General features: G+C 39.3%; 1 protein-coding gene across 1 annotated transcript; it reads right to left on the bottom strand.

Annotated features, from left to right (window-relative positions):
• Nucleotides 1–6,462: 6,462 nt before the first annotated feature.
• LOC139937735 (uncharacterized) lies at nt 6,463–18,431 on the bottom strand. The gene is made up of 3 exons (XM_071933024.1): nt 18,331–18,431; nt 15,918–16,007; nt 6,463–12,081 (listed from the first exon to the last, which is right to left on the bottom strand). The coding sequence occupies exon 3, from the start codon at nt 12,053–12,055 to the stop codon at nt 8,705–8,707; it is 3,351 nt and encodes a 1,116-aa protein (XP_071789125.1). The 5' UTR covers nt 12,056–12,081; nt 15,918–16,007; nt 18,331–18,431; the 3' UTR covers nt 6,463–8,704.
• Nucleotides 18,432–27,167: the final 8,736 nt, after the last annotated feature.

Genomic DNA, 27,167 nt, shown 5'->3' with positions numbered 1-27,167 from the left:
TAAAAACTAAGCATACATGAACATTTCTTAATATATTGTAGTGTTTTAAGCGATAGCAGGGGAGTGGTCGAGAAAGGGAAGGGGTTGAGAAAAGGAGGGGGGTGAGAAGTGACAGGGACCAAGAAGGGGAGGGGCCAAGGAGGGGTCGAAAAGGGGAGGGGCTGAGAAGGGGTGGGGACCTAGACGGGGAGGGGCCAAGGAGGGGTCGAAAAGGGGAGGGGCTGAGAAGGGAAGGGGACCTAGAAGGGGAGGGGCCAAGGAGGGGTCGAAAAGGGGAGGGGGCTGAGAAGCAACGGAGACTTAGAGGGGAAAAGTCGCTAAAGGGAAGGGACAGAGAAAGGGGAGGGTCCGAGAAGGGACGGGGAACTAGAAAGGGGGCTGAGGTGGAGGAGGGGTTTAGAAAGGGGAGGGGTTGAGAAAGGGAGGGGCCGAGGAGGGGCGAGAAGGGACGGGGACCTAGTCGAGGAGGAGCCAAGGAGGGGCGGTTAAGGAGGGGCGTGAAGGGCGTGAAGGGAAGGGGACCTACGGAATGGGGGGCGAGGAGGGGCGAGAAGGGAGGGGGACCCTGGGGAGTGGTCGAGAAGGGGGGCAAGAAGGGGAGGGGTCTAGAAGGGTCTGGAAAGGAACGGGAAACTGAGAGGGGAGGAAGTGGGACACATAGAAGGGGAGGGGAGGGAGTCGGGAAGGGGGTGGGCCCGAGATAGAAATGGGGATTCGAGGGAGTTGGGGGATTGAATGTGGGAGGGGTTCAATCCGAAAAGACCGATGGGTCGATAAACGGAAAATGGAAATCACGCTTCTAGTCGCATCAAGGAGTTACTTATAGGTCAACCGAGAATAAATGAAAATACATTTTCGTTTTTTTTTCTTCAAATTTCAAAACGGCTGATTTACCGAAAATATAAATGAAATATGAACTTAAGCTGGGTGAAAATGTTGTTTTTTTTAAGAATTTTTTTCAATAGTTAGCATTGTGGTTAGGTCTACTATGAGAGTTTATAACACCCCTTGCAGGTATTGTGCCTGCTCATTGGTTTAGAGCGCGTCACATGACATGTCTTAGTTTTGCTAGACGACGGCCGTGTGATAGAGCGTCGGTTTGCCATGCGCTAGTCCGAAGACTAGCACATGGCGCCGTGCGCTAGTCCGACAGACTAGCACACGGCGTGCAGTACCCAGACGTCCGTTGCGTGTACGAGGATGATAAATTAATAGTCTGTAACCATTTCGGATTGTCCGACACTACATGCAACACAGTAGGTAAAAGTGTTTGCAATCTGTGTTCGCGTCGTCCGTGGAATGTAGCATTCAGGTCTGTAACTTAATAATAATAATACAGGTTTTAGAAATGTTTGGGGTGTTATAAAACAAATATTGACTGCTTTTACTCGTGCAATGGTTAAAAACTATGACTCCCTCGGTGATCCCCGGAGCGTTCTATTTTCCCTCGGCTTCGCCTCGGGAAAATAGAACGCTCCGTGGATCACCTCGGGAGTCATAGTTTTAACCATAGCACTCGAAGCAGTCAATATTTGTATAATATGTCAGTGTGTTGCATCCTTCGTGGCGATCCCGCCCTTGCAACTGGAAGAGGAGACCACCCACGCATCCATGAAGAGAGTTTCCAACTTCTTCGTGGCTTCTAATGTTTTTCTCTGTACATCGATTTTTACCATAGCAAATTCCAAACCAATCAGAATTGACGGGGTTCACAGATCCACACAAATAATATGCCTCGAACTCAATTGAACTCAAGGCTGCGACCTTTTTGAAGTCTTACTTTTTGTATAAAAGCTTTTTAAAATAACTAATCAAAGAACAACGTTCCCTCGATGGTATCCCTTTAAAGGCAGTGGACACTATTGGTAATTGTCAAAGCCCAGTATTCTCATTTGGTGTATTTCAACATAAGCATAAAATAACAAACCTTGAAAATTTGAGCTCAATCGGTCAACGAACTTGCGAGATAATAATGAAAGAAAAAAACGCTCTTGTCACACGAAGTTGTGTGCGTTTAGATGGTTGATTTCGAGACCTCAAGTTCTAAATCTGAGGTTTCGAAATCAAATTCGTGGAAAATTACTTCTTTCTCAAAAACTATGGCACTTCAGAGGGAGCCGTTTCTAACAATGTTTTATACCATCAATCTCTCCCTATTACACGTCACCAAGAAAGGTTTTATGCTAATAATTATTTTGAGTAATTACCAATAGTGTCCACTGCCTTTAAATCGGAAAGAATAGGTTTGGAAGCTTTTAAAGGTTTAAAGTGCGACCCAGTCGTACCCGTAAACAACACTGAAGGAAATCAATGATTTGTAAAACCATTTATTTTCGAAAGTTGACTGTAAAGCATGAAAGGAAAGCTAACCTGGTGACCTCGTTTCTTGAATGTTAATCGGAAGACTCCCGCGTTATATATATATATTCGGTAATTTTGTATTTGTATTTGCACACATTTATTTCATTGCTGCCCTACATTTAAACTTACACGTTTTACAAAGTTTTATAAGTATATTCAAATTATGAGTAGTTTACAGTATTACTTAGTATCTTAGGATATGAAAGTTTACAATGATTTAGATAGTTATTTATTAGGAAGCTTTTAAAGTAGGGCAACAATTAGGTTAGGGCGAAGCAGAGGCTTTTGTGCCTTAGCCTATGGACAGACAAACAACATAAAATACTATACAGAAGAAAGAAAACACAAGACAGACTAGACAAACAAAATACACGACAGTGGCTAAAATATGATGGTGAGTAAGTTAACAATATACTTAAATAAACCTACGAATAAGCATCAAGAAGTTGTTTTTTTATTTTTCTTGTGAATGCAGGAAGAGTGGCTGAAGATTTAATTGGGTAACTCAAATTATTCCAAAACATAACGCCACGTTGAACAAGACTATTTTGGTCTAATGTTGTTCTCTGGCGGGAAACGAACAGGTTTTTTTTGGCAGTGCTACGAGTATAGTGTGAATGGATGTTGGAAGTTAGTGTGAAAAGTGATTTAATGCAACTTGGCAATGCGTTATTCATAGCTTTATACATAAATTTACCCAAATTTAGTTGGTAAAGGTCAATAATTTGTAGTAATCGTAGGGTAATTGTCAAAGACCAGTCTTCCCACTTGGTGTATTTCAACATAATGCATAAAATAACAAAGATGAAAAAGTTTGAGCTAAATAACGATGGTCATTGAAGTTGCAAGTGAGAAATATCAGAATAAACATCCTTGTTGCGCAAACTGGACTGCTTTCAAATGCCAACAAAATATTGAAAGAGGTCAGGCCTGAAGCTTTTTAAAATTTGGGTTAGAAATGACCTCTTTCGCAAAAAAAATACGCCTATCAGAGGGGGTCGTTTCTTACAATGTTGTATACTATTAACAGCTCTCCATTGCTGGTTACCAAGCAAGTTGTTATGCTAAAATTTAGTTTGAGTTATTGCAGGTGTCCAGTGCCTTTAAGTGTTCTCCGTTAATTTAACCCTTTCTTAACAATGGACGAAACTTGGGAAAGTCTTCGTTTTGATTGGTTAAAGGGAGGGTACACGTTTGGTAATTGTCAAAGACCAGCCTTCTCACTTGGTGTTTCCCATCATAACCATAAAATACCAAGCATGTGAAAATTTGGGCTCAATTGATCATCGAAGTTGAGAGAAAATGATGAAAGAAAAACACCCTCGTTGGACGAATTTGTGTGCTTTCAGATAGAAATAAAATACCTCTAGCTAGAAGTCTTTTATTATTTTAGTGAGAAATTACCTCTTTCTCAAAAACTATGTTACTGCAGAGGGAGTCGTTTCCCACAATGTTATATGTTATCAACAGCTCTCAAATGCTCGTTTCCGAGTCAGTTTTTAAGTTAATATTTGTTTTGAGTAATTACCAAACGTGTACCTTCCCTTTAATCGTTCAGCACAAGTTATGGATAATGCACTGAATGATTAGGAAGGGAAAGGAAGGCCCACAACCCTAATTCTAAACTTGAGGTCTCGAAACCAAATTCGTGGGAAATTACTTCTTTCGTGAAAACTACGTCACTTCAGAGGGAGCCGTTTCTCACAATGTTTTATACTATCAACCTCTCCCCATAACTCATTACCATGTAAGAAAAACACCCTGGTCACACGAAGTTGTGTGCTTTCAGAGGCTTGATTTCGAGACCTCAAATTCTAAACTAACTTGAGGTCTCGAAATCAAATTCGTGGAAAATTACTTCTTTCACGAAAACTACGTCACTTCAGAGGGGGTCGTTTCTCACAATGTTTTATACTATCAACCTCTCCCTATTACTTATTACCATGTAAAGTTTACGCTGATAATTATTTTGAGTAATTAAATAGTGTCCACTGCCTTTAAACGTAATTTCCAAAATTATTTCACCAATGTTGCATAAATTGATTTCCTATCTAAAGGCACTGATGGACTTTTAATATTTGGGTTAGAAATTACCTCTTTTTCGCAAAAAACTACGCCCTACTTCAGAAGGGGTCGTTTCTCACAATGTTGTATACTATCAACAGCTCTCCATTGCTTGTTACCAAGTAAGTTGTTTATGATAAAATTTAGTTTGAGTTATTGAAGGTGTCCACTGCCTTTAAGTGTTTTCCGCTTAATGCTCAACCCTTTCTTAACAATGGACGAAACTAGGGAAAGTCTTCGTTTTGATTGGTTAATCGTTCAGCAAAGGTTATGAATAATGCATTGAAAGATTTATAAACCAAACCAAATAAAAAGCGCAAATAATTTGGAAGGCCCTCTACCCTACGATTACCGATACCATTCAAGTAACGAGGTCACAGGTGACATTCCTTTCATGCTTTACAGTCAACTTTCGAAAATAAATGGTTTTACAAATCATTGTATTCCTTCAGTGGTGTTTACGGCTGGGTCGAACCTTAATCCTTGTTTTTCTCTAAAAGCTTCCAAACCTGTTCTTTCTGATTCAAAGGGATACCATGGGGGAACTTCTTTGGTTAGTTTCTTTTTTGGGAAGCTTTCTAAAAGTATGACTTCAAAAACGTTTCAGTCTTCTGTTCACATCGTTAAGTATTGCACAACTGTTCGAGACAATTCTTCGATTACTCTTTTGCCTATAAAGGGAACACTCACCGCATTCACAAATTGGAGACCCATTAAGAGTTGTGAATAGTTCGTAAACGAAATTCCTTTCAGCCTGTATTACAAATATCCACAATAAGCACGTTCCGGTGTGATGGACACTAAAGGAGTTAGCTGTTTGGTGTGGCGCGTGTACGGACAAACCTTAAAGACCCTGGACACTATTGGTAATTGTCAATAATTTTTAGTAATTACCCATAGAGTCCACTGCCTTTAAAGGCAGCGGACACTATTGGTAATTACTCAAAATTACTATTATCATAAAACCTTTCTTGATTACGAGTAATGGGGAGGGGTTGATAGTATAAAACATTGTGAGAAACAGCTCCCTCTGAAGTGACGTAGTTTTCGAGAAAGAAATAATTTTCCACGAATTTGATTTCGAGACCTCAGGTTTTGAATTTGAGGTATCGAAATCAATCATCTGAAAGCACACAACTTCGTGTGACCATGTGCGATCACAAGGGTGTTTTTTTTTTCTTTCATTAATATCTCGCAACTTCGACGACCGATCGAGCTGAAATTTCCACAGTTTTGTTATTTTATGCATTATGTTGAGATACATTAACTGTGAAGACTATAGTCTTTGACAATTATCAACAGTGTCCAGTGTCTTTAATGTCGTAGTATTGTACACCATATCTCAAATGGCTTATGGTCGACAACCACCGAAATCATTCACACAGTTGAGTACATGTACTCCAAAAAGACTATATTGAAGTTGAGCAGTAAATTTCCCCAATAGCGAATGATTATAGCTCTTCATGGTTTAACACACACTGGGAAGCTACTAGATTCTGTTTGCATAATACTTTAAGCTTTGTTGGTGATTTTATGTATGATATACTCGCTTTCGTTTTAGTGAAATTGAAAAGTCCCTCGACTCTTGTCTTTCCCATGAATTTGGTTTGAAAATGCCGACATCTTTCAAATTCGGACCTTCTTATTCCTGGTTTTAACTGTAGTCAAGCCTCCTACTTGTAAATGTTTGTTTTTGTCTCTAAACATTCAAACATCAAGAGAGGTTGTAATAGACAACGAACGGTTCAAGTTCAAGTTTAGCTCCCCTGGGTCTACCCCGGTGTTTAATGGGTTTTTTTCCGGGACGAACGTGGGTAATTATCTGCACACGTTCGTCCTGGAAAAAAAAACTCCACACACCGGGGGGTCGACCCAGGGAAGCTAAACGAACGCACCCAGTATATTAGAGATCAGTCGGGCCACATCCATGTGCCGTCAAACTTATCAATGCGTATACACAACACTGTGAAAGGAACACACATGGGACAATGTAATACAGAAACTAACATTGCAATTTAATATTAGTATAAACTTGGTGGTTTTAGTATTCCAATTTCCTTTTAAAATATCACTAAACATAATCTCTTTAATAATAATGAAAGTATTATTGCAGCGACCATGCAGTTATGTATATCATGTGCATCATTCAACGGCCAATTTGTTCGAGGTTATTTCATTTTCCACAGTTTGAACAAATAAAATACGTTATATTTCAATTGGGCGATCAGTTTAACGATTACGCTTTTACAGTAAAGAGACATCAAGAACTATATAGATGAAAACGACACTGCAAAGGGATCCGTTTTGGAAACGGAGCTAAACACTATATAGGCACTTCATAGGCACTTTGGTTAAAGGTAGAGACATCTCATAGATTGATGGCAACATGATAAAGAACGATACCAATAAAAGTAACATGTACATTCTGAACTTTTCAAATCAGTACAGAGTCTACTTTTCTGAGAAAACACTAAACAGCTTACACTGCTAAAATACTACCCTTATGTAATGTAATTACAACCGCGTATTAATCCATGTTTCAAAATGACTTCGAAGACATTAACTTAAAAACTAACTGTTAATAAAAATAATAAAAATAATGAGATGAATTAAAAAAAAAAAAAAAAGGAGAAGTAGGCCTGTCCTATTTGTAGTTCAACGGAGTGTTTAGCCACTCAAAAATATCTCGTTTCACATGGGCTCTTATATAGGTCGAATGGAGTGCTTGTATTCGACTCATATTTCAATAGACCTTATGCATTGACGTCATCCAGCCGCCATCTTAGAGGAAAAAGGGTGACGAAACAAAATTTTAGAGCGAAATTTGATACATGACGTCAAAGGATAACAACAACGAATGTGTCTGTAAAACATTCCAATGAGGAAATTTTACGTCAGTCGAAGTCAAATTGCAATAATGTTTGATTGAATATCATAGAAATTCAGGAATAAACTATATGTCAAACAGACAAATGTAGAGGCAAATTAAATTTCAACTGTGACGTCTTTGTTTTTGAGACGATGGCAAAATTTGCACTCGAACTGTATCAGTTACCATTATATATAACTTTACACCATTTTTAACGTGACGTTAGAGACTTGTCATGATTCACAATACTGAAGTCGACATTTCTGAAACCTGAAATAAATTAAACTACCTCCACCAATTTTGTAACTATATATGCTGGCGTTTCAGGTGATGGGTATACAATCAATTCATTGTTTAATTATGTTAATGTGGACATGTCTACAAAAACAATGAAGTCTGCTGCTACATAGCGCCCCGAAAGCAACTTTTACGTTAGTTTTCAAAGAAAAGAAATGAATATTTTACTTAAAAATAGTACGAAATTTTGCTGTTTTTCTTTCCACAACCATAATTTGAAATTTTACCCTTAATATAAGCACATCATCAAAATTGCCCAAATCGTCGCGACAACATGAACTGACACACAAATTAAAGACATTGGACACTATTGGTAATTGTCAAAGACCAGTCTTCTCACTTGCTGTATCTCAACATATGCATAAAATAACAAACCTGTGAAAATTTGAGCTCAATCGGTCATTGAAGTTGCGAGATAATATTAATGAAAGAAAGAAAACCCTTGTCACAAAAAGTTGTCACACAGTGTTCTTTCAGATGCTTGATTTCGACACCTCAAATTCTAAATCTGAGGTCTCGAAATCAAATTCGTAAAAATTACTTCTTTCTCGAAAAGTACTCCAGTTTCTCACAATGCTTTATACTAACAACCTCTCCCCTTACTTTTTACTAAGTAAGGTTTTACGCTAATAATTATTTTGAGTTATTACCAATAGTGTCCATTGCCTGTAACAATATGAAACAATTACAAAATTGTTCGACAAAATATTATGTTCCATGCAAGTGTCTTTCCATCTATATGTATGCTTGCATGGAGGCCAATTAAAGCTTTCCTGCAAAATGTCATGGTATTTTCAACTAGTTTTCTTTTAGTGTATGATTTGAACGTCAGAAAATTGTGTTGTTTCTCGGTGACATCACCCATTCCTTTAAAAAACAAATACGAAAAACATAAACATTTTCCATATTCACGAACTGACACTTTTGGTGCAAAAGTTGCTTTGCATAATCATTGTAAAAACAACAAATAAAAAAAAAAGCTTTTGGAGAGTTGAAAATTCATAAAATTGTTCAATAGAAAACTGTTTATTGTGCAAAACAAAATATGAATTGTGGTTTTGTATACTGTGTCTCAGTTCGTGATGTCGTTGACAAAATAATGTCATCGAACATTCAAGGGATTTCGGATGTTTTGTTTTGATAAACAATTTTGTTTATCCGTCTTTGTTTGCGATAATTATCAAGAAGATTGTCACGAGAAACGGGTGCCGACTCCCCGATGTAAATATCAACCCGACTATCCGACATCCCAGTCTGCTGTTTCAACCAAGATAGTGCGTCCAGGTACCCGTCCACTGCGCCCAACGTCATGTCAGGAACGAGCAGGACGTCCGCGGAAGACTCATCAAAGGTGATGATTCTTTCGGCAGTTTTGTAGATGTTTTCCTGGAAAGCGTTCATTTCGTTCAGCATTACAATAACACGCTGGATACCGAAGGCAAAGCCAGTTGAGGGCACAGTGGTGATGTTTTTGGTTTGGTCGGTCCTATCTTTGATGAAGTGTCCAACGAGCTTGTTGTATCGTCCCCCGCCGGCAATCTCCAGGAAACGTCGATTGCCATCAACCACGTCAACCTCAAACGAAAAGTGGGTGTAGTACTCATGCGACCGCACAACACACAAATCAACCACAACCGCGTACCCATGCTTCTCCAGACCGACAGAAATATCTTCCAAATCATCAAACAGTGGTTTATAGCTCGGCGAAAACTCAGAGCGAAGTTTGGTGTCGACTTTACCGGTGGCGTGACGTAACATGGCTATCCAAGACGTCTTCTCTTGCTGTTTGAGTTGGTACTTATTCAAGACATTCCAGAAGGCCCTCTCGTTGTCCTCTACGCAGCTCGATGCTTTCTTAGCTCTGCATTCTGCAATCTCGTCCATAGCCTCCTTTACCTTAATAGTGTCAAGATGATTGATTCCAGAGTCTTTCACAAGTTGTATCAGAATCTGTACGTTACTGATTCGGAAGATGATCTTACCCTTGGGTATCCCGACTGCCTCCAGCATGTCACCAAGCATGCAGATGATCTCCACATCAGCACCGAGGTCCTGTGCCCCGAGAATCTCAAGACCGAATTGATCAAACTGACGCTTCTTTCGTGAGGACAGTGTGTCAGTCGGTTCATTCCTAAAGCACGGAACATTGTAAAAGATTTTGATGGGGAATGCAATGTTATCATTCTCTGCAATTTCACGGCCCAGCCAACGAGCGGCAGACAGAGTTCCTTCTGGTATAAGAAGAACTGATGTCGTCTCTTTCTTCTCACTAAAACCCTTTGCATAATCCTGGATATCAAAGAAGAAGCAACCTCTTGGATCCCACTCGGGCCACGGTGACAATCCAACAACATCTTCAGCAAATGAAGTCGATCTCTCTACAATCGGGACCAGCAGTTCCTCAAAGCCGTACCGTAAAGCAACTGCCTCTAAGTTTGCTGACAATGCACGGAACTTTCGTCGTCGCAGACCGTAGATGTCTTCCATTCCAATAACAGGCGTGTTCTGCACATGGATATTAGACAGTGGTTCTATAACCAGCTTCTGATCGATCTTCTCCAGTAGATATTCTGACACCCTTATCGATTCCTCATCAGAAACCTCACTCTGAACAATAAAAACCCCAAGAAAATATGGAACCCCTTCCTCTGGCCCAACGACCCTCTGACCCATGTTAACCATCAATGCAGTGTCGATCACCCTTCGGTCTTGTGCAATGCCTTCAAGAAAGGTGTTGGTCTTTATGACACCTGAAAATTCTACGTTGATGTAGTTGGTTGTGGTGTACTTTGGTTTGACCATTTTATCATCAAGGATTCCCTTGTTGCTAAGGTCCTTTACTTGCTCACCTAACGCAATGTTGAAGACAGACTCCAAGAGGTCAACATCGTAAGCAGCTTTGACGAAGTTCCTACTCTTAAGCCCAGCTAGTCTAGCATTGATCTCGATCAGATGAGGCCGATCTCCCTCCATTATGACCTCTATATGAAACACCCCATCAGTTAGACCAACTTGGTTACAAGTAGCTTCAGCATACCGAGCCATCTTCTTCTGTGTGTTTTGATTCACGCTTGACGTAGGTAGCGTCATTTGTTTCTCCTGGAACCATGGTGCCTTCCCAATCGTATTGAAAGTAATTGCTGCAAACTTCGCTACGCCTTTCTCCATGATAATGTCGACATCGTACTCTTTACCTGTGACGTATTTCTCAAGCATCAGATCAGTGTTCCCATCGAAGAGTAGTTTCTGTGCGTCTACACTCCTTTGTAGTTGTGTATATACCTCAATAAGTTCAGATTTGGATTGTACAAGGCGAGTTGATAAGGACCCCACGCCGGATACAGGTCTCATGACAGCCGGAAAGCCAACAACTTTAGCTGCATTTTCCAGATCTGCAAATGCCGAGATTCTCGAGACTGGGGCCTTGCTTTTTACTAGAGACTTCAGGATCACCTTATCACGAACATTTGCAAAGACATCAGGGTTGAGTGTTGGTAATCCAGCCTTCTTAGCAGCAGTGGCAACAGCAACAAGTAGCTGGTCTGTCGTAGTCGTCACGCCAGAGAATTCAATGCCCGATGATGTCAGTATATCGTAGATGTCTTTAGCGAGTTGATCAACCGAACCATGAGTGTCTATCGAGTGAAACGTGTAAACTCGTTTAGTCAGCACCAATCTCTCCACCCAATGGCCTTCCTGGTCAGCTACACTCAGGTCAATCTGCATTTTCTGTGCCACGTCATAAGTGTAATCACACCACGTCTGATTCCAACCACCACCAACAAGCAGAACATGCTTCCTCTTCAAGACTGACTGCTGCTCTGGCAATCTGGATGCCAGTAGCAATGCAACGACGAGACCCACAACACCAACAAGGAGAAGAACGATGTTAGACTTTGCGGGTGAACCTGGAGTACCGTTTGGTTTGAGCAGGTAAACATGGTGATCAACTGGTTTGTTGTTAACAATCTCTGCACCTCTGATTATACCTGGTTGCTTTCGGAAGCCGATACGACTAGCGATGGCAGCACTTTTATAATTATCAGTGGCTACGTGTATTTCAAAGTGCTCGATACCTATGGCCTGACCATACTCAATAAGCTTCTTACAGCTCATGGTACACAATCCCATGCCTACCTTATCCTCTCGTAACCAGTACCCAATATCTGCCGTCTTGGTTGGGACATTGATGGTTCTCAGAGAAACAACACCAAAGACTTCTAGTTCTCCGAGCTGATTGACGTCATAAATCACACAATGCAGACCATTGCCGTAAGCTTCTTGAGCAATCGCTGATTCGATGAAACTTGCAGAATCGTTAACATTCTTCACTGCAGAGATCCAAGGTAGGTGTGGTCCGAGGCTGGCTCGGCTTTGATCCACAGCGTCAAACAAGGCACTGGCATCCGTCTTCTTCACAGGGCGGATGAACACCGAGTCTTTTATCGCAATTGGGAAATCCATTTTTATAAGATGGATAGGACTAACGTCTAGAAAGAAAGATAAAATAGAAATCTACTTGAAAGACACGTTTAAGGGACACGTTGCCTTGAATCGGGGAGTTGGTATGTGAAAAACTTTTATTTGTTTGAAAGGCAGTGGACACTATTGGTAATTGTCAAAGACAAGCCTTCACAGTTGATGTATCCCAACATATGCATAAAATAACAAACCTGTGAAGATTTGAGCTCAATCGGTCATCGAACTTGAAAGATAATACAAAACGAAAAACACCCTTGTCACACGAAGTTGTGTGCGTTTAGATGGTTGATTTCGAGACCTCAAGTTCTAAATCCGAGGTCTCGAAATCAAATTCGTGGAAAATTACTTCATTCTCGAAAACTATGGCACTTCAGAGGGAGCCATTTCTCACAATATTTTATACCCTCAATCTCTCCCCATTACTCGTTGCCAAGTAAGGTTTTATGCTAACAATTATTTTGAATAATTTTGAGTAATTACCAATAGTGTCCACTGCCTTTAAAATGCATACGATACACATATGCCTCGAAATTGCACGGTTTTCCTTATATGTCGCGAAGTTTACATATCAGGGTCGCCACAAAATAGCGTGCCTTCTTAGTTCATGGCGTAGAAGCAAAACCGTGCTATTTCGAGGAATATTTGTGTGGAACATTATATTCCACTTTTAAAAGCAGTGGACACTACTGGTAATTACTCAAAATAGTTATTAGCATAAAACCTTACTTGGTAATGAGTAATGGGGAGAGGTTTATAGTATAAAACATTGTGAGAAACGGCACCCTCTGAAGTGACGTATAGTTTTCGAGAAAGAAGTAATTTTTCACGAATTTGATTTCGAGACACTAAGAATTAGATTTTATTTCATAGTTATCTCACAAATCGACGACCAATTGAACTCAAACTTTCACAGGTTTGTTATTTTATGCATAAATATGTTGAGATACACCAAGTGAGAAGGCTAGTCTTTGACAATCACCAATAGTGTCCAGTGTCTTTAAAACATCGGTCTTATAGATTGGGTGTTTTGTGCTAAACGAAGCGTTTGCTACGAAAGCATGGGAAAGCATGGTTGGAAATGTGTTATAAAATGAGAATAATATATTGATCCACAGTACCTCGAAATTGTTTGTTTTTCCTTTTACGATCCGCCATCTTGTGGAGTCACAACATTTAGGGTTCTACAAAATGGCCGACCACGTTCTTTTACGAAGTGAAACCCAAAAACACATGATCGAGGCTTATTGTGTGGATCAAAGAGGAAAAAAGGGAGAGAAAGATGGAAGGAAAGAAGAAGAAAGGAAAAAATAATAATGGGGGAGGGGAGGAAGGGGAGGAAGGGGAAGGGAAAAAAGAGCCGAGGAAGAAAAGTCGCAAACGCGTGTGTAGTTTTTTTTATATTTTATTTCCGGTGGAAGTATTTTCTTTTCTTCCTTTGCCATTCGCATTTTTTCCCCCTGCCAAAATAACTCTTTTATCTGGGATATTCGATAACGCGAGGTGCGAGGTGAAAGATTTTGAACACATCTAATGCAATGATCATATGACAACTCCCTTGTAATTGTGTAAACTTGCAACAATAACATATTAAGCATTTGAAAGTGGGACATTTTTCATCATAGAACAATATAGTATATAGATATCGATGACGTCTTCCATCGCATGGCGCTACAACATAGTTGGACTTTTCACCGTAATATTATTGCTTCACTAATTCTTTAAAATTAAGATAGACATTTATTTATTTGATATATTTTCTTAACAACTATGGGTAAAAGCATAATTTAAGATTAAAAGCCAGTTTTTTTAATAAAAAAACCTACATGTATTCCTCTACAGAACCACATTTTCTTTTAAACAACATTAATTTCAATCCCTAATACTGGAACAATTTTGTACAAGGCTAAAAAGTGCTGCCACCAATAAATACTTATGGCACCGTGGTCTAGTGGTTAGACTGCTGAAGCTTGCAGCCACAAGGTTGTGAGTTCGGAATCCCAGGCTAACTGCTATTTTTAAAGTGCCTATATATAAAGTATTGTCGTCTGGTTACGAATCACAATTATTGACTGATTTTTGCAGTTCGTAATTATAGACGATACATTTATATAAATCAGAAGTGCTCAAAAAGTTTTTTTTTCTCTAAATTTATGCATAAAAAGGCTTGATTTTTCACCCCCAAAACGCCAGAGCTTTCAGATTTTGGGCGACTTTCTTGTTCTGAAACGAACTGTCCAGTCACTCCCATAAGGTATAGTAGATAGAGCTCGGGTCGATTTAACAAAGAGTTAGGACTAGTCCCAACTTAGGACAAGTCCTAGGAGATATTTAAAACGTATAGCTAGTCCTAAGTTAGGACGAGTAACTCGTCCTAACTCGAGATAAGACTAGTCCTAACTCTTTGTGAAATCGACCCCAGACAGTTCGTTTCAGAACGATGAGAAGTCTCCCGAAATCAGAAATCTACTAAGTTGTGATCCAGTTTAACAGTTGAATAATTTCGATCAAGATCAACAAATAGATGCACGTGTTTTTATCACAGGCTATTGCAAACAAAAACTAAAACAAATCGAGCAAAATAGAATGAAGACCCCCCCCCCAAAAAAAAAAAAGTGGTAAAAACAAAACTAACTAGAACAGCGAAGCTGCCATGGCAAGCTGCCGATCCCCAGCAGATAGAACCAATGACTGACAGAAAAACCAATAATTGATAAACTGATGGTCAAAAGGGTGGGGACATTGACAAGTATGAGGTTATGACATTTAAGGTTGTCATTGATTGAGCTCATTCAACTGGAACCAGTGATCTTTGAGTTTTATCTGTTCATATTATATACGTGTACATACATGTAAGCAACAATATTTTTGCACTCTTCAGTGATGCACTTTTTTAGTTTGTATCGCTTCCCTTGTGTCTTTATGTAAAAAGCTATATTTGATTTATGTTTCAAGTCAGGAAAGAAGGAGTTATGCCTATTCTAGTTTTTCATTGTTTTAGCTCATTCAACTGAAAGTAGTGATTAATTCTTTGAGTTTCATCTTTTCATATGAATCTACACACAAGAAGCAATGTTTGACTTAAGTTTCAAGTCAGTACATCATTGAAATTAGGAGTTATGACCATTTAATGTTTTTTTTATTGTTTTAGCTCATTCAACTGGAACCAGTGAATAATTCCTTGAGTTTTATCTTTTTATATGAATCTACATGTAAGAAGCAATGTTTGACTTAACTTTCAAGTCAGTACATCATTGCAATAAGGAGTAATGACCATTTAATGTTGTTCATTGTTTTAGCTCATTCAACTGGAACCAGTGAATTATTCTTTGAGTTTTATCTTTTCATATGAATCTACATATAAGAAGCAATATTAGACTCAAGTTTCAAGTCAGTACATCATTGAAATTAGGAGTTATGACCATTTAATGTTTTTCATTGTTTCAGCTCATTCAACTGGAACCAGTGACAGAGAGTTTGATTTTTGTTTTAACAAATAATTTCAAAACTTTAAGATTTTAATTTGAGTTTGTTTCTTTTAAATCCAGATGTCAATGTTTCAGCCTGAAAAAAAACCCACTTAAACATTTTTGTTATCCTAAAAAAACTTTAACATTTGTTTTTTCCCCAAAATTATCAGAAAATTACAAAAAAATTACTGGCAAATATATTTCACAATCTCACTTGGACTTGTTCATACCAAAACAACTCAACTCCAAAACTTAAACTTAAACCAAAAACTTTAACATTTCCAAAAACTTTAACGCGGACGGCCGGACGGACGGACAGACGGACGCACAGACGGACGGACAGACGGAAGGACGGAAAAACGAGTAATTAAACTTACCGTATGTATCCGGTTAAAAGTCAGAAGTCCTACGGTTTCGACAGAACCTTCTACTAGATGAATGTTTCTTTCTAGAGCTGTACGCCAACCCTGCCAACAAAAATAACAGAAAATAGTATATTGCTAAAACATATATGTTTTGTTTCATACCATAATGCACTTTCATACTTATGCACTCTTTCATACATAATATGCACTCACAAACTAACATAGACACTCACAAATCTAAATTGGGGAGGTAGTGCTTTCTGCTCTACCAGCCAGACTTTGGATTGATAATACCCAAGCCTACATCCGTATGGACTGTAAAAGGGGCACCCCTGTTTCAGCCCTAGGAGTAGGTGGCAACGGCCTCTGGAAAAAATGATAATTGTAGCCCAAACCTTGAAGTGGCCTTCAGGCCTTGTGTGTCAGGCGACTTGCATAAAAAAGACCAAAAAACAACGAAAATACAAAAATATAGTGAAAAACATAGAAAACATATCAAGCAACAAATAAACCGCTAATCTACACTTTTTGATAAACTTATATGAAAAATCTGTCAAAATTCTTTCAGAGAAAATTTGTCGAAAATATAGTGTCATTAAGGGGGAGGGAGGTAATTTTGTTAACTAGTGATAGCTCCACAACATTACCGTTCTTCAAAATTCTGAGGTCTCGAAATCAAATTCGTGGAAAATTTCTTACCAACAGCTCTCCATTGCTCGTTACCAAGAAAAGTTTTATGCTAATACTTATTTTGAGTTATTACCAATAGTGGTCCAGTGCCTTTAATGAATTCAAACATTGAGCCAGTTGTGTTTCTTATAGCCTCAGGCGGTATCCATTAGTTTTGCCCATCAATGTAAAGACAATGTCATTAATCAACTATTAATATTTTCTATACTAACATATACACAATATTTGAAATATTCATATTGTCAAAATATGGATAACAATTATACTATCTTCAGTAGAGGTTTTACGATATTATTTCATTTTAATATCATTGTATTAAGTTTAATAGTTTAGTTATATTATATAGATGTATATATATACATACGTTGAACTAAATATTTATACGGGTATTTTACCAACATATTTTCTAGTGAACGTCCGTTTTCTGGTACAATAAAACATTATTGCTCCGTTATGTGATGTGATGTATTTCTTTTTGCTGCGATGAACGACCATAACAAACCATTATGATTTATGAATAGCAATGTATGCGGGTATTATTACACAATAAGTTGTTTTTGTAAAAAGCGGGAAAAGGTTTTAATGGCTTTTTGAATGGCTCGATTACTTTAATCCTAAACACAAATATAGATGTATATGCAAAAAAAAATAAAAAAATATATGAACATTTCATTTCAAAAGGTCGCGCTTTCAAAAGATCGCCGAAAATTCGGAGATGGTCACGCAGAAACAATAGTTCCTAATGAAAAGCGTTACCGCAGTAACAATTCAGGAACATAAAAGCTGGTATATTTTTACATAACGATATTACTTCAAAGGGTATCTTAAATGTTTTTTACTATCAATATCAGAGGTGCGTCCCACTCGCATTTAAAGGTAGTGGACACTATTGGTAGTTACTCAAAACAATCACCATCATAAAACCTTTCTTGATTACGAGTAATGGGGAGAGGTTGACAGTATAAAACATAGTGAGAAACAGCCGCCTCTGAAGTGACGTAGTCTTCGAGAAAGAAGTAATTTTTCACGAATTTGATTTCGAGACCTCAAGTTTAGAATTTGAGGTCCCGAAATCAAGCATCAGAAAGCACACAACATTTCAAATAACAAACCTGTGAAAATTTGAGCTCAATCGGTCATCGAACTTGCGAGATAATAGTGAAAGAAAAAACACCCTTGTCACACGAAGTTGTGTGCGTTTAGATGGTTGATTTCGAGACCTCAAGTTCTATATCAAATAACAGACCTGTGAAAATTTGGGCTTAATCGGTCATCGGAGTCGGGAGAAAATAACGGGAAAACCCACCCTTGTATCCGCGCGTTTCGCCTTATAAATAAATCCGTAATTCTCGTTAACGAGAATTGATATTGTTTTACTGTGTTCTCAAAAAGTAAAGCATTTCATGGAATAATATTTCAATAGAAGTATTTCACCACTTACTTCTGTAAACCCTGTAAGTTATTTGTAAATCTGTGAACTTTTTTTTTTTCTGTACCGAAAGGGTCCAACGGCTTTAAATCAAATTCGTGGAAAACTACTTCTTTCTCGAAAACTATGGCACTTTAGAGTGAGCCGTTTCTCACAATGTTTTACTCGTCACCAAGAAAGGTTTTATACTAATTATTATTTTGAGTAAATACCAATAGTGTCTGCCTTTAAGTTTACATTGTTGTGACATTTTGGTATACGAGATGAAAACATGGGTAAAATGCAATTCAATCCAATTCAACATACCTTTAAGAGCAGTTCCACAGAATGATTGGGACCTGCTACCTTAACACCCTCGAGACGCCGGGTGTTGTCTTCGAAGTACGGTGTGCTCCGTTGGCTTGCTCTCGACGAAGTGCCGACTAAGTCACCGGGACAAAACTATTGAATAGCAAAACATGCATACGGAGTGAGCGAGAAACACCCCCTTGCTAGTTCTGTTTTCTGTTTGGCTGAAACATGGTCACATGGGGGTATATAATTTAGTATGTACAGCAGGCTAGCTACCTAACTTAGATCAGACACGTGATTTAGACGTTTTTATATAACTGACATACAGATCCTTGTCATTTGTTTGGTGGAACCTATTTCACGTGACATTCACTATTACTCCGTCCAGCTGGAGGTCTCCTATCTTTTTCCACTGGTCAGAAAAGCATTGTCAGGGTATTCTTTTGGTACTCTGCGGTTTTGCGGGTCGTTCGAGCTCCTTCTATTCCTTCCTCCATCATGATCAAACGGGGCCCTCCTTGGCTGCAATCTTGAAACTTTTTTTGGCAACAGTGATTCGGCCACCAAGCACGAGGAATTCCTTTTGGACCAACTCGAAATCAGGTTACGTAATGAAAGTAATGAGACCAATTCAAGAACTGACTCCGCGGTGGTAAAATACTAATTGTGATCATTACAAGCTAAATTAGTATTCCCAGCATATTTCTATACCATCCGCCCAGGTAATAGTTAATAAGCAGGACAGTTCTTTTCAGAACTTACTGAGAAGTCTCCCGAACACTCGAAAAATCTACTCCGCGGCAGTAGAACCATGGAGGTAGAAATAGAATAGAATAAAGCAAGACAGTTCTCTGAGAACAAACTCTACCTTGCAAGTAGATACACAAACCAAAAATATATATTGATACCTCACCATGCAATGCCTCAAATCCTATGAAAGTATAGTCGTGTTGTAAATTGAGTGGAACTATGGATTATGGATAACTGAATTCCAAGTATTGTTTTGAACCGAGTAAAAGACGAGAAAAAAGAGGTGTAAAGTTTGTTTCTCAACATGGGGGGATTTGTATTGACAAATTTTCTACTAGTACTTTGATATGGAAAGGTTTGCGGTAACACCATGTAATGATTATCTGTAAAGAGTTGGGGTGGTTTTAAAAAGAACCGTTGGTTTCAACTCGACGCGACGCGACGTTTCGATGATTCTGTGATCGTCTTCATGAAAACGTCAAGTTGAAACCAACGGTTCTTTTCAGAACCACCCCAACTCATTTAGAGATGTCATTACATGGTGTTACCGCTAACCTTTCCATATCATATTTTCACCATGCAAAGTTTCAAATCCAACAGTATTTTGCTTTATTGCGACATTTCAACAAAAAAATTGAAACTTGTGTTGTTGATTGCTTTGCTATGGATGTTCTAAAGGTTTACGGGAGAAGGAACTGATCTATTGCGTAAAAGCATTGAGGTAGAAGGGTTCACTCGAAGCTGACTTGCCATTATTGCAGACGGGAAACTCCTATGTTTTCTATTTGGGCCATTTTCTTTCACTTGGTTACAGGTAAATTTTTTATGTGAACCCTTGGTTTAGCTATATAGGCAAAAACTCAACAATATAGTGCGATAAACACTCCGACGGTTTAACAATCTTCTTGGTTCTTTTTTTGTTGTGCCTGGCTCACCCAATATCCACAATCCAACAAACATTCTTTGTGCTAAAGTTGAAATGCCTCTATTTATATACCAATGGAATTCCCGCTCAGGGTCGGCAAAATAACTTACCATGGCTTAATAATAGAAACTCAACAGTAGACTTCAATAGGCCCTGGTAGCTAACTAGGGGCTGAGGTCAATCAATCTCCAACAATCTTTTGTTGAGTAAGCTAAAGCCTTTGGAAATGCAACGCCGGCCTTGCAAATGTTGAGGTGTGAAATTTACAGCACTAAATAAACCCATTTACGTATCGTACAGTGCATAAAAAGTGTTAAAGACAAAACACACGACAACTTTAGAAGTATGATCACAGTTTACACTAAAGGGGAAAGTTTATATTAAAACTAACCACCCCTCGAGTCCCCCCCTTGAAATAAAAACACACATACAATGGTGTAATTTTCCGAACATCCGAGCATCAATATTGAAAAATGACGGTCCCTATAACCCTCTCGGTATAGGACCATTTATCCCATTTAAAGGCAGTGTGTAGTTACTCAAAATAATTATTAGCATAAAACCTTTCTTGATTACGAGGTAATGGGGTGATGTTGATAATATAAAACATTGTGAGAAACGGCTCCCTCTGAAGTGACGTATAGTTTTCGAGAAAGAAGTAATTTTCCACGAATTTGATTTCAAGACCTCAAGTTTGCTTTAGAAGTGTCTGAAAGCAAACAACTTCGTGTGACAAGGGTGGTTTTTTTCTTTCATAGTTATATCTCGCAACTCCGACGACCAATTGAGCTCAAATTTTCAAAGGTTTGTTATTGTATGCATAACTTGAGATACACCAAGTGAGAAGACTGGTCTTTTGCATGGGTCTTTAAAGCCATTATACACGAGTTTCGGGACAGACGAAAAAGTTCACATATTAACAAATAACTTACAGGGTTCACAGAAGGTAATGGTGAAAGACTTCTCCTGAAATATTATTCCATGAAATGCTTTACTTTTTGAGACAACATTAAAACAATTGTCAATTCTCGATATTGAGAACTACGGATTTATTTTAAACACGGCGAACGGAAACAAGGGTGGGTTTTCCCGTTATTTTCTCCCGACTCCGATGACCGATTGAGACTAAATTTTCACAGGTTTGTTATTTTATATATAAGTTGTGATACACGAAATGTGGGCTTTTGGACAATACTGTTTACCGAAAGTGTCCAATGGCTTTAAACTGTCCTTATTCTTGTGTTACCAAGTGGGGGTGAACCACTAATCTCTATACCGGTGCACCCGCACCTAATATCCAAAGAGGTCGAGATGGGATGTGCTTTTTAGGCTCCAGTAGAAGCAAACATCTGACAAATTCTTCACATTACCCCTAGTCTACCCCTGTGGAAAATTCGACTATCCATAAAATCGTAGCTCTATTTGTGTAAATACATTGCAAATAATTGTTTGTCCGTCTTCGCCCTGTAAAGTAGGGCTCGTACAAAACTCTTTTCAGTAATGGTTTTAAGACACTGGACACTTTTGGTAAATGTCAAAGACTAGTCTTCACAGTTGGTGTACCTCAAATTATGCATAAAATAACAAACCTGTGAAAATTTGAGCTCAATAAATAATTGGTTATCGAAGTTGCGAGAATTTAATGAAAGAAAACACACTCTTGTCACACGAAGTTGTGCACTTTCAGATGCTTGATTTCGAGACCTCAAATTCTAGATCTGAGGTCTCGAAACCAAAATCGTGGAAAATTGCTTCTTTCTCGAAAACTATGTCACTTCAGAGGGAGACGTTTCTCACAATGTTTTATACCATCCACCTCTCCCCATTACTCGTAACAAATTAAAGTTTTATGCTGATAATTAATTTGAGTAATTACCAATAGTGTCCACTGCCTTTAAGGTATACTACGACTTTGGAGTTCGTTAATTTATACGTTCAATTTTATTTGGCAAAATGTGTGAAAAAGTTAAATTAAGTGTGGGTTACTGTGTTTAGGTACAAATACGAAGGTATTATTAGGTCGGGGCGACATAGATGCGACTCTAGGCGACATCTAGGTACAACTCTGAGACTACTTTTAGGTCGGGCTACATTTAGGTACAATTTGAGGCTACATTTAGGTCGGGCGACATTTAGGAAAAGGTTTGGGGTCGGGGACACCTAGGAACAAGTTTTGGGCTACATTTAGGTCGGGCGACATTTAGGAAAAGGTTTGGGGTCGGGGACACCTAGGAACAAGTTTTGGGCTACACTTAGGTCGGGCGACATTTAGGTATACAGGTCGGACAGTCTTGACGGTTCGACAACTCGACAGTTCGGACAACTCGACGGTTGAGACAACTCGACGGTTGTTCGAGTTGTCCGACGGACGAGTTGTCTGACATTCGTCCATTCTATACCACATAGGCGCCATCACTTCCAAATCTAAACCAAAAGATATACCAATTTCTACGATTGGTTAAACCTGTATAGTAGAACTGCATCCTGGCGAGTACCAGTTATTACCAGCAACCAAGCCCAGCCCTTATTGTCAGCAGCATGTTATTCACAAAGTCCCATCCCGACCCCATACAAAAACCAACGGATCCAGTTGTTCACTTGTTATTGTAGGCCTGAGCAAATCCTGACCAGGGTAGCCCCATCAATTTTCAATGAATACTGTCTGGTCTCCCGAGGGCAAAGTCTCTGTTGAACCCGCCCTAAATAAAGCACAAACACAGGGCAGTTTTTTTTTCAGGCACAAATGAGTTTTCTTTCAAAAAGCGCAAGGTGAAATTTTGGATCAGTCGTGCTTTACGGTCTCCTTCGTATCGACATGGGGCGGGGCACTAAGCATTGTATATATTCAACAGCAATGTCGATTTGTTTAGACCTTTTGCAGACCCAGGCCTCAAAATAACCAACAATTGCCGTGGTGCCCTTTGCAAATTTCTAATACACTTTACACTTCCCTCCAAGAGTGCCCCTTTCCAGAGGAAAAAGTGTCCGAGTTGTCCGACGGACGAGTTGTATGACAGGCGTCCATTCTATATATACCCCATATTAGGCACTATCACTTCCAAATCTAAACCATGAGATATACCAATTTTCAGTATAGTAGAACTGCACCCTGGCGAGTACCAGTTAGTACCAGCGTCCAGCAACCAAGCCCAGCCCTTATTGTCGTCATATTGTTCACAAATTCCCATCCAAACCCCATACGACAACCAAAGGATCCAATTGTTCACATATTGTTATTGTAGGCCTGAGCAAATCCTGACCAGGGTAGCCCCATTAGTTTTCAATGAATATTGTCTGGTCTCCCGAGGGCAAAGTCTCTGTTGAACCCGCCCTGAATAAAGCACAAACACAGGGCAGTTTTTTGTTCAGGCACAAATGAGTTTTCTTTCAAAAAGCGCAAGGTGAAATTTTGGATCAGTCGTGCTTGACGGTCTCCTTCGTATCGACATGGGGCGGGGCACTAAGCATTGTATATATTCAACAGCAATGTCGATTTGTTTAGACCTTTTGCAGACCCAGGCCTCAAAATAACCAACAATTGCCGTGGTGCCCTTTGCAAATTTCTAATACACTTTACACTTCCCTCCAAGAGTGCCCCTTTCCAGAGGAAAAAGTGTCCGAGTTGTCCGACGGACGAGTTGTATGACAGGCGTCCATTCTATATATACCCCATATTAGGCACTATCACTTCCAAATCTAAACCATGAGATATACCAATTTTCAGTATAGTAGAACTGCACCCTGGCGAGTACCAGTTAGTACCAGCGTCCAGCAACCAAGCCCAGCCCTTATTGTCGTCACATTATTCACAAATTCCCATCCAAACCCCATACGACAACCAAAGGATCCAATTGTTCACATATTGTTATTGTAGGCCTGAGCAAATCCTGACCAGGGTAGCCCCATTAGTTTTCAATGAATATTGTCTGGTCTCCCGAGGTCAAAGTCTCTGTTGAACCCGCCCTGAATAAAGCACAAACACAGGGCAGTTTTTTTTTTTAGGCACAAAATGAGTTTTCTTTCAAAAAGCTCAAGGTGAAATTTTGGATCAGTCGTGCTTTACGGTCTCCTTCGTATCGATATGGGGCGGGGCACTAAGCATTGTATATATTCAACAGCAATGTCGCATTGTTTAGACCTTTTGCAGACCCATGCCTCAAAATAACCAACAAAACCCACGGCACGGCAATTGCCGTGGTGCCCTTTGCAAATTTCTAATACAGATTTTCACTTCCCTCCAAGAGTGCCCCTTTCCAAAGGAAAAAATGTCCGAGTTGTCCGACGGACGAGTTTTCTGACATCCGTCCATTCTACCCCATAGGCGCAATCACTTTCAAATCTAATTGTCAAAGACCAGTCTCCTCACTTGGTGTATCTTATCATAATACATAAAATAACAAACCTGTGAAAATTTGAGCTCAATCGGTCGTCGGAGTTGCGAGATAATAATGAAAGAAAAAACACCCTTGTCACACGAAGTTGTGTGCTTTCAGATCAGATGCTTGAATTCGAGACCTCAAGTTCTAGACTTGAGGTCCCGAAATCAAATTCGTGGAAAATTAGTTATTTCTCGAAAAATGCGTCACTTCAGAGGGAGAAGTTTTTCACAATGTTTTATACTATCAACCTCTCTCCATTACTCGTTACCAAGTAAGGTTTATGCTAATAATTATTTTGAGTAATTTCCAATAGTGTCCACTGCCTTTAAACCAGTATAGTAGAACTGCACCCTGATGGCGAGTCAAATCATCAATGAAGCGGATATTATTATCTAAGGCAGATGGCACATGCATACTTCAATATACAATATGCAGGCAGATATAAAACTTCTACTTAAAACCGTAAAGGCTGTGCACGGTGGAAATGCCAAAGTATATATAAAAAAGGTTTGCGGTGAAACCAACTCCATGGTGGCTCCGAGAAGAGCCGGTTTGTTTTGTAGGCCACTGATCAATATACTTTCATAGCATACAAACTTACTTGTATTACCGAGCAACGGAGGGCTGTTGGTAGTATAAAACATTTTTCTTTTTAGAAACGACCCCCCATATAAAGAGTAACGCAACTTTTAGAATGAGCTTATTTATTTAAATCTGAAATGTTCAGGCATCTAAAAGTACACAAAATATTGTGCAACAAGGCTGTTTTTCTTTCATTATGTGCTCATAATTTGGGAGGCTTAAATCATCCTTACTCGCATCGGGGCGGTGAGTGGACTATAAGTTAGTCTGGTTCCCAGACCCAAAAATCTCCGACTAGGCTCTGTCGAATTTAGGGTCCGGTATCACCCAAAATCACGTGACCAAAAAGGAGGAATTCCTCCTCTTTCGAAGTTATCCGAAATGTTCCGAACGTGTTGTCGTCAACATTCGGACAGTATCGTTCATGTTCGGTACGGACTCGTAATGTCAGTCCTGTCGGCCGTAGATCCAGGAGTTTTTATGCCAGTTATTGCCAATGCAGGCGTTGTGCCTAAATAAAGCGTTTGCAAAGCGATGCGACAAGTTCAAAATATAAACCTGGGAAATCGCTCCGGGATCTGGTAAGTTTTTGTCCTTTTTCTTCAAAAATATTTTTTCAAAGGTGTTTTGACTTGAGTGTTCATTAGACATTGAATGATTGATGACTAAGTTTCATGATTTTTAAAAGTGGTAAAAATGGGGGAAAATCTGGTGACTAGCTGTCGAAATCATACGTGTTGAACCAGATTGTCATTAATTGACGATCAAAATAATCTCGTAACCCTCCGGCCTGGCGGCCGTTGGGAGGAGGGTAACGTTATCGCAACTAGTAGTACGTGCAGACATGGTTTCCCTGGAGATGACCCCCGACCCTGACAAGTTGCGTCATGCTCTAGTTTTAACCGTGGGTGATACCTGACCTAAGATTTTTAACAAGAGACGTCAAGGAATCTTTGGGCAGGGGACCAGACTAACTATAAGTCAGGTGAGTCGGTGCGCGCGCTGTCGGTGAATTGGCCGCGGTGTGCGTGAAAGGGAAACGAGAAACGTCTTGCACCAAGACTACCTGTATAGACGTGATCGATGGTTATTATAACGATCCAATTGTGATATTTAACCCAGGGTAGCCCCATCAGTTTTCACTGAATAATTGTCTGAACCCGCCATGAATAAAGCACAAACTCAGGGCAGGTTTTTTTGTTCAGGCACAAATAGTTTTTCTTTCAAAAGGCTCAAGGTGAAATCTTTGATCAAATCGTGCTATACCCCCCTCAGGCACAAGTAGTTTTTCTTTCAAAAAGCTCAAGTTGAAATCTTTGATCAAATCGTGCTATACGCCCCCTTATTTGTATCGTTATTGGGAAGGGCCACATGATTTTTGTACACACAAGTATGGTATATATTATATTAAACAGCAATATTGATCAATCTGTAGCTTTATTGGGGCCTTTAAAATCGTTGGAACTTGCCAAAACCGCCAGCAACAGTTGTGCAATCAGTTCATAAGGCGAGTCAAATTCATACAGGGCACAAACTTGCAGTCATACAGCGACCGAATATTACCGTGTGTCTCAAAAAAAACAAAAACCTAGATACACTTTTGAAATGGCTGCCGAATAAAAAAAATGTGATTATGAGGACAAATGTTTAGATGTATGGATAGCTTAAGACTCAACTTTCATATTACACCAACAAGTAAAAAAAAAAAATCATTCTTGGTTGAGCACTACTCATTGAAGAATAAGTAGCTGACATGTTGGATTGAATTTTGTAAGCTCCAAAAGGTATGGAAGGCTAATTGATCCTGATGCGCAACTGAATTGTCATACCTTTTACAAAACTGAGAGCGGTCCTCAATCAAGTATGAATTATTTCGGACTGTTTGGTGTCAAGCTATCCATACATATAAACTCTTTCCCACAGGATCATATATATATTTTTTATTCGGCAGCCATTACAAGAGTGTATATCTTTTTTTTTTATAGACAACTTGTATAATGCCCTCAAATGCACAATAATATTAATACCAGACCTTCTTTGCGCACCGCTGCAAAGGGAAGCTGTAGTGAACGCTTGTGTGAAGTAGTTCAGTCAGACCTGGTTGTATGCTAAATTCAACATATTGTGGTATTTAACCAGGGTAGCCCGTCAGTTTCAAAGAGTTTTTCTCCCGGGGGCAAAGATCGGGCTCAAAAACCTACCATGAATAAGGCACA

Source organism: Asterias amurensis, chromosome 5, assembly GCF_032118995.1.
Source record: "Asterias amurensis chromosome 5, ASM3211899v1".
In the NCBI taxonomy this organism is placed as follows: Eukaryota; Metazoa; Echinodermata; class Asteroidea; order Forcipulatida; family Asteriidae; genus Asterias; species Asterias amurensis.
This window is presented reverse-complemented; position numbering and strand designations above follow the sequence as displayed.

What these genes read in the sequence shown, in the direction of transcription:
- LOC139937735 (XM_071933024.1), bottom strand. Translation starts at nt 12,055, where the DNA reads ATGGATTTCCCAATTGCGATAAAAGACTCGGTGTTCATCCGCCCTGTG.